General features: G+C 34.4%; 1 protein-coding gene across 1 annotated transcript; it reads right to left on the bottom strand.

Moving 5' to 3' along the window:
• Nucleotides 1-3,851: 3,851 nt before the first annotated feature.
• Nucleotides 3,852-6,257, bottom strand: LOC148763662 (putative leucine-rich repeat receptor-like protein kinase At1g68400). Its single transcript, XM_088804600.1, has 3 exons — nt 5,426-6,257; nt 4,757-5,146; nt 3,852-4,637 (listed from the first exon to the last, which is right to left on the bottom strand). Exons 1-3 carry the CDS (start codon nt 6,255-6,257, stop codon nt 4,033-4,035), a joined length of 1,827 nt encoding a protein of 608 aa, XP_088660726.1. The 3' UTR covers nt 3,852-4,032.
• Nucleotides 6,258-7,518: the final 1,261 nt, after the last annotated feature.

Raw genomic sequence — 7,518 nt, 5'->3', positions numbered from 1 at the left:
TAACTACCCAATCAAAGCTAAGCATTGTGCACAATGGCTAGTGGCTACTGCCACTAGCTACAGGTCCATAACTCAAGTAGGGTCCACTAAAACATTTTGTATTATATTTTGAAATATCCAAATATTCATTTCCACATGAAAAGGTGAATCCATTCACCATCCAAGATCAAAGGGTTCAAACAAAATGAAGACAAAGTGTACAAAGTCCATTTCCAAGCAAAGTATATTCTCAATCATCAACACAATAGAAATTCGAAGCAAAGGCTAAATCAAATCATCAATCTCAAGACAAATTGACTCGATGCTATGGTATATGCAAAATAAATCATTTCATTTAAATTTCCAAATTTGCAATCATTCAACTAGTCACAGACAAACATTGATTTTTGAGGTATCAAACATTTGAAAGACTTGTTCCCCATGCTCAAAACTAAATACATAATAACATATTTACATAGTATAATTAGATTTCATAAAACAACTTGAAACCCTTGTTTTACATCACAAAGTTCATCAAAATATGTTTTAATGCAAGGTTGTAGAATAGGCGTGCTTAATTATATTAAAATAATTAAAAATGCCATGTCTACCCACATCTTGAAGCACACCTTTTTTCCTCTTGGCACCTTTCGTCAAAAGCTCAGCTTTTTCAACAACTCAAATTACTCCAATATCACCTAAAATGATATTCAAACATAAATACTCTCAAAGTCCCAACAAAATGATATTCAACCATCAATATCCTTAAAAACCCCAAAAATTTCGAAATACTTTGAATACCTATTTCTAAACCTATTAAATCTTCAATTATTTCCAATTATTCCAACTAAACTTTCATCCAAACTTCATACCCAATAAATAGAGAACTTATTTTACCTATTTTTCCTCCTTGGTGAGTTTCTAGTGGAGAGGTTTAACCAAATCTTGAAAACTTAGAAAAATTTCTAGTTTTTAGAAAGATAAACAAAAATCATCAAAACCAAGCTTTTGGGAGGGGAAATCCTTACCTTTGGCACTTAGAATCCAAGATTTGTTGATGGAGTTTGAAGATTTTGAAAGGTAGGAAATTTGAGAGAAATTAGATGAGAGAATGAAGAAATAGGAGAAAATGAAGGATTTTTCGGTTTTAGGGCTTTTAAGCATGATTTTTTATTGATCTGGCACCTCAAGATAGACTATGGGAGCTTGGTACTCGATCCTGGACCAGATTATTTGCCCCAAATCTCATTTTCTTCCCTAAGATTGACTACAATGGTTTTGTACTTGATCTTGGGCCAGTGCTATTGTTTACCCCTAAACTTTACTTCGCAGATTCGATCCTACATGCATTAGGATCAACTTTTGAGGTCGAAATTCACAAAAATTGGTTCTTATGAAGCCTAAACTCATTCTAAATCTTTACCACAACCTTCATGACTTCCAATTATCAATTCTCAAGAATGAAATCAAGGTTTTTAAGTTAACAAAGGTTTTTCCTAAGCTCACCAAGTTAATTGTCCAAGTTACGAAAAATATAGGTTTCACATCATCATACTCATATCAATTCATAGTCATCATTGTCATAATCTTATTCTTACATCATATTAATCACAGTCATAAAAAGTGGGTACTCATTCATCTACACTCACATTATCATAAAGATGGGTATTCATTCATCCACACATGCATAGCCTTGTAACAATTCCATATCATCCTTGCTATTTAGGATTCGTTTGAAGGAAAACATTTAAAAGGGCTTGGCTCCCCCTTATTCAAAATTGCTACATAGTATTCATATTTACGTAGTATCTATACATTAGAAAACCTTCTTTGAAAAACATTGAAAACAATTTTAAACCTTTCATGTATATGGAATTCAACATAAAAATCATGCAAGGCACCAACTTGATAAATATGCTCAATTTTATACATATTAAAATATATAAAACGCTGTGCCTACCCACCTTGAACGATTCATCAACTATCATGTGATCAAAACACTAACTCCTCACTACAACCACACAATTGTAAACACAACTTTAACTATAAATCTCAAATTTTAAGGCTAGGCTATAAGCAACCTTAACCAGATCTTGTCTAATCTAACTTTTCAACTAGTTAATCTATTGTTTAAACATGAATTAACACTTTAACGTTAAATCTACCTTCCTTTTACCTTAGTACGCTTAGAGTGAGAGAAATCCAATTAGGAAGCAAACTTTTAGAGAGAGAAACTCGAATCTGTTGAAAATGTGAAAATCAAAGCTTGAAAATCAGAGTTTTGAAGAGTTGAAAAGTCGAAGGCTCACCCTTACTAGTTTCAAAATCAAAAACCAAGTTTGAATCTTCAAGAATGAAGGTTCTAGAAAGAGAAATAAACAAAGAGAGGTTAAGAGGTGTTGAAAAAGGGAAACAGAGGCGATATAAAGGCTAAGGGATTTTAGAGAAGCCCTAATGAGGTAACTTTATGGGTAAAAATACTATTTTGCCCTTTTTATTTTTGTTTAAATAGGGAACAAGTATCGATAATTAGAAGGAAAGTATTGATACTTTTGTTTCTGGGTTTCAAGTGTTTATACCTTTAAATGAGGTATTGATACTTGTTCTTCAAAATCCTTTCTAAAGCTTTTTTAATAGCAAGTATCGATACTTCATTCATGAGTATCGATACTTTTGATCCAAAATGTAAAAATCCACTTGAAAATACATTTATTTTGACACTACACTCTCAACTACTTACCAAAATAACTTAGTAGCTCAAAACATAAGATTTTTCAATGGTAAAGTTCAAAAACAAGAAATTTACAAAATCATTTAGGTATTTACCATTCTATCCTTTAATGAAAAGTTAGGGTTTCACACTCAAGCAAGAAGTTGCCACAATTAAGACCTCATTTCAAAATTTGGAGATGACCATTATGGATCTTGTTTAGTATGTCAAAGGAAACGCCTTTGGTTATTCATTAGAGTAGTCGACGCCATCTAATACTAGAGAAACTGACATTGCAACAAGGGATGACAACACTTCTTAGCTATTAGGTTTCATTGTTTTTGTAATAAAAATTATATTATTTATATTTTTACTTATAATATATTTTATTCTTTTTGGAAATATATTTTTTCTTTTTTAAATAATTTACAATTTTTTATTTTTATTAATATTTTTTCCACCAATGAACCCCAATTCAATTAAAAAACAATGATGAATCAAATATACCAATTAATTTAAATTTTTTTGAAAAATGTCTTTTCGTATTCCCAATGGAATTGAAACCATTATTGATGGATTTTGAATATCAATAGCAATGGAATTGGCACCTAATATGAACGGATATAACCTACGTTACCAACGAATATGATCATCAGTGTTTGGATCACCAATTCTGTTGCCGATGACTTACCGATGGTCTAATACTATTACCGACTAATGCAACCACTAACGAAATTGATGAATTCTTGATGCAATTTTCCATTATCAACAAATGTAGCTTTACTGACTATCATATTTCTGACTAAATACATATTGATGAAATATTCCGTTGTTTTTATTTGATACAGACCGAATAATAAGCATTCGCTTTAATTTTATAGTGTTATACATATTTCTGTCTAAAAATTGAAGAATTGAAGAATTTAGCTTACAGTAACATAAGGCATATGTTAGTGATCCATTGGAATAAAAAATAATCATTGAATTTCTTCGTCATAAAGATAAAAAAGAGAAATATCAACAAGTGTAATGGAGAAATAAAAAAACATTGAAGTGTAATGAGTCAACAAAATTAAACTGTAAGTGTAGAATTTGAGTATAATTGTAATGTAAGTACACCTGCAGTTTGATTGTGTTGATATATCACACTTTATAGGCTTTATTTTTCTTAATTAGACTTTAGAGGGATTTTCCCAAGAAAAAGGCAAAGTCTAAAGTGTAGTTAGTTACCGCTACACAAGGCTGCTACGTTAACATATACTTCTGAACATACCCCCACAAAGATCATTGTGCAAGGCAAAATCTGGAATGTGTAAACAAAGATTGAAATAATAATCATAATCTCAGTGGCTTTCACTGCTTCTTTGCTCGATCTCTTGTATCCTTCTCAAAACTTGGCTCATCTTTGGCCGCTTCTCTGGTGCCACGTCTGTACATTCCAAAGCTAATTCCGTGAACTTCAACATTTCATCGTGTGCTTCTCTTGTAGCTACAATCTCTACGTCCAATATATCAGTCGACCAATCATTGTTAACTACAGCTCTAACCCACTCCGAAAGGCCATCAGCTCTTTTGTCATGATTTCCCCCGGAAATTTCATCTCCAGGGATCCTCCCGGTTATGATCTCTAGTAAGATAATACCAAAGCAATAAACGTCGGCTTTATGCGTTAGCTTCTTTGCTTGAGAGAATTCTGGGGATCTGGCAATGGCTAGCCTTTCTAAGGATTTTCGAGATGGTAGCAATGGGTAATATCCAAAATCTGTGACCTTGGAATGGTAGTTTTGGCTTTGGCGATGGATGAGAACATTGGAAGACTTGAGATTGGCATGAGGCACTTTGTGAGAAGATAAGTATTGGTGAAGGAAATTCATACCCATTGCTACACCTTTGATTATAGCCAGTCTTGTAGTCCAATTCAATGGTACTCTTCCGGCGCCTCTATTTTCTGGCATATATCCACAGAGTTTTGCGTTAAACTTGATTATATTGTTGTGTAATCTTGTGGAAAAATTAAAGAAAAAAATTGATCAACAAGAAAATGAAGGGATAAGAAGTAAAACTCACCATGCAATAACTCAAACAAGTTGCCATTAGGTACGAATTCATAGATTATCAGTTTCTCATCCTTGGAATTGTAGAAAGAAATGATCTGTGCCAGGTTTTCATGCCTAAGCTTTCCTAGCAACTGCATCTGCTGAACAAATTCCTTCTTGCTCAAGCTATTCATGCTTTTAATTCTCTTCACCGCAACAACAAGGCCTGATTCCAGCGTTGCTTTATATGTAGTGCTTAATTTTCCCTTGCCTAAGACTTCAGCCGATGCCCTTAGCAAATCTTCCAAGTCAAAAACTGGTATATTCTTGTCAAAAAATTCTAACTCAACCGTTCTTTCTGGATCCTCTGTGCTTTGAGAAGAAGACATTTTCTTCTCTGCCAACTCTATAGAAGTGTCACCTGTTTGTGGAGGAAAATAAGAGAAAGGAAGAAAGATGTCAAATTGAACAGCATTTTCCCCTAAGATAATGCCAATATATTGAGCCAAATAAGATGGTGTGCTTTTAACAGAAGCTGACGATTCCGAATGGAACAGAATCCGGGCTGGACTTTCAAATATGAAAAACCAAATGCTTCTTAAGAAAGGGAATGGGGTAGGAAACATAACGTTCAAAAATGTCTTGAGTAAAATTAAAGTTTCCAAATGTGTAATGTCAAATATATCGTTCGTGAACATACCTGCCTTTTTCCTTTTAGTCGTTTCCTTTCTTTGCACCCTCTTATAATAACATAAGAAAACGAAAATGACCACAAAAGGAACCAGGACAGAAGCTGCCACAATCAAAGCTAAATTCCGTGCTTCAAAACTCTTCTTGCTGCTGTCCGGTGGTGATGGAGTCGGTGTAATGGATGGGTTAGGTGGGACTGGACATTTTTTCTCTAAAGGATTACCGCACAGACCTGAGTTATGTTGATAAGAGCTCTCAGGGAACCTTTGAAGAACATCGGTCTGAGGAATTGGGCCCTGAAGACTATTATAAGAGACGTTGAAAGCTACCAAGTTTTGTTGATTGAAAGGCGGAATCTCTCCTTGTAAATAATTCTGTTGCAGCTCAATCTTCTTCAGGTTTGGCAGTTGAATGTAATCAAAAGGGATTGAACCCGTAAACAGATTATGTGAGAGGAAAACATATTCCAACTGTATTAGATTTGTCAGACTCGGAAGTGGCCCGAAAGCTGAATTGTTTCTGAGGCTTAATTTAGTCAAGAAAGATATGTTCTGTAGAAATGCAGGTGGCAGAGATCCTGTTAGCTGAATTCCATCAAGGACGAGACGCACGACATGTCCATCAGAACAAGCAATGCCCCCCCATCTGCTTTGATTGTTCATACAAGGAGGCCCCGTCCAATTTGAGTGCAATTTTGGAGAAGCAACAGAATCCCTTAGTTGCAGCAAAGCATCTCGCTCAATCGGGTAGTAATTACCTATAATAGGTATTAAGGCAAGGACACTACTCCACAATGTGATTGATGAAAGCAATGACAAAAGGAGGATAAGAGCTAAATTCATGGCGGCCGTTTGGATGGGAGAAATGATTAAGTGAAGGCTTTTACCTCGTCGGTCATCCGAAGAAAATCGATGTTTGGGAGAATGAAAACTCCGTTGCATAAAGTCATACCTTTCTTAATTAGTATATCATGAATATTATTGGTTGACGAAGTTTGCAAAGCAGGCTCGCTAAGATTCCATTCTTTTTGGCAGAAATCCGGAGACAACAAAGAGTTCTTAGCGATTTTAATACCATGTGACAGCTTTGACTTATCAATTTTCTCGCGGACGCTGGGCTCATGACATTTCCAATTTTCTTCTTCTTTTATGTTTTATTAATGTACTGTTTTCCGGTTGACATGAAAAATAGACTAGATTTCAGCTGCCATGACGCTACGTTCAGGCTTGATATAAATAAATAAATGAATTCTGCTGGAACATGTCGTGGGAAGCAAAGAATATCAAAGGTCTTAAGAAAAGATGGCTGGCGCCTGCAACAACTGTAAGTTTCTGTACAAAAATGCATCGCCACTACTTGAAAATTATAGCTCAACATACAATTTAATTATATATATTATAATATAAATAAAGGTAGGTACGCGTATATAAATACAGATTCCCTGGGCTATAATTTTTCTACCAAGTCTAATGTTCAAAAGCTGGCAACTTCTATATATATTTCGATCTATACTCTCTTAAAGGATGCAGTGTCATTCGCGTTGTTGGGGTTATTTTGGCGATTTAAAGGAATGAAAATCTCCTGCCCTCAATGGGTTCCCTTTTTCTGCCCCTTCAATAATATTATGTTACGTAATGATACTGTTTGGCCTGATTTTTGCTTTTAAGAGATAGATAAGCTGAAAAAAGCCAGGTCAAGCAAGCACTAAGACTCTTTTGATTCCAAAACTCATCCTTTCTCATTCATTAAGTTGTTTTCCTTCCTTTCTCTCTCATAAAATGATTTCTCATTGATTAATTTTTTTTCTTCTCTCTTGTATTTCCTCTTTCTCTCACAAATTGTTCCAACAATGAAATCAGACGAATCATGGCCTTGGGTTGTAGAGAAATCAAAACGAAGAGAAAAGTAAATGAATCTTTTTTAGCTCGTTGTTATTCAAGCAAGAAAAGCAGATGAATCTGGCCTTGGGCTGAGATTTGATGGAAATAAGATTTTCCTTTGATTTCTTCCCAAAAAAAAAAAAAACAAAGAACCCAAACAAAAGTTGAAGAAACCAAACAAAAAAAACAAAGAGAAGCAAAGAGATGATCTTTCAAGAAAAAG

The sequence above is a fragment of the Theobroma cacao genome, chromosome 3, assembly GCF_053813885.1.
Source record: "Theobroma cacao isolate CCN51 chromosome 3, ASM5381388v1, whole genome shotgun sequence".
NCBI classification, from domain to species: domain Eukaryota; kingdom Viridiplantae; phylum Streptophyta; class Magnoliopsida; order Malvales; family Malvaceae; genus Theobroma; species Theobroma cacao.
Note: the sequence above shows the minus strand (reverse complement) of the source record. Positions and strands in the feature narration are given on the sequence as shown.

What these genes read in the sequence shown, in the direction of transcription:
- LOC148763662 (XM_088804600.1), bottom strand. Translation starts at nt 6,257, where the DNA reads ATGAATTTAGCTCTTATCCTCCTTTTGTCATTGCTTTCATCAATCACA. An exon ending in GACTAAAAGGAAAAAGGCAG is followed by an intron (nt 5,147 to 5,425) that starts GTATGTTCACGA and finishes CTCCACAAACAG; the next exon opens with GTGACACTTCTATAGAGTTG. An exon ending in CTTGTTTGAGTTATTGCATG is followed by an intron (nt 4,638 to 4,756) that starts GTGAGTTTTACT and finishes GATATATGCCAG; the next exon opens with AAAATAGAGGCGCCGGAAGA.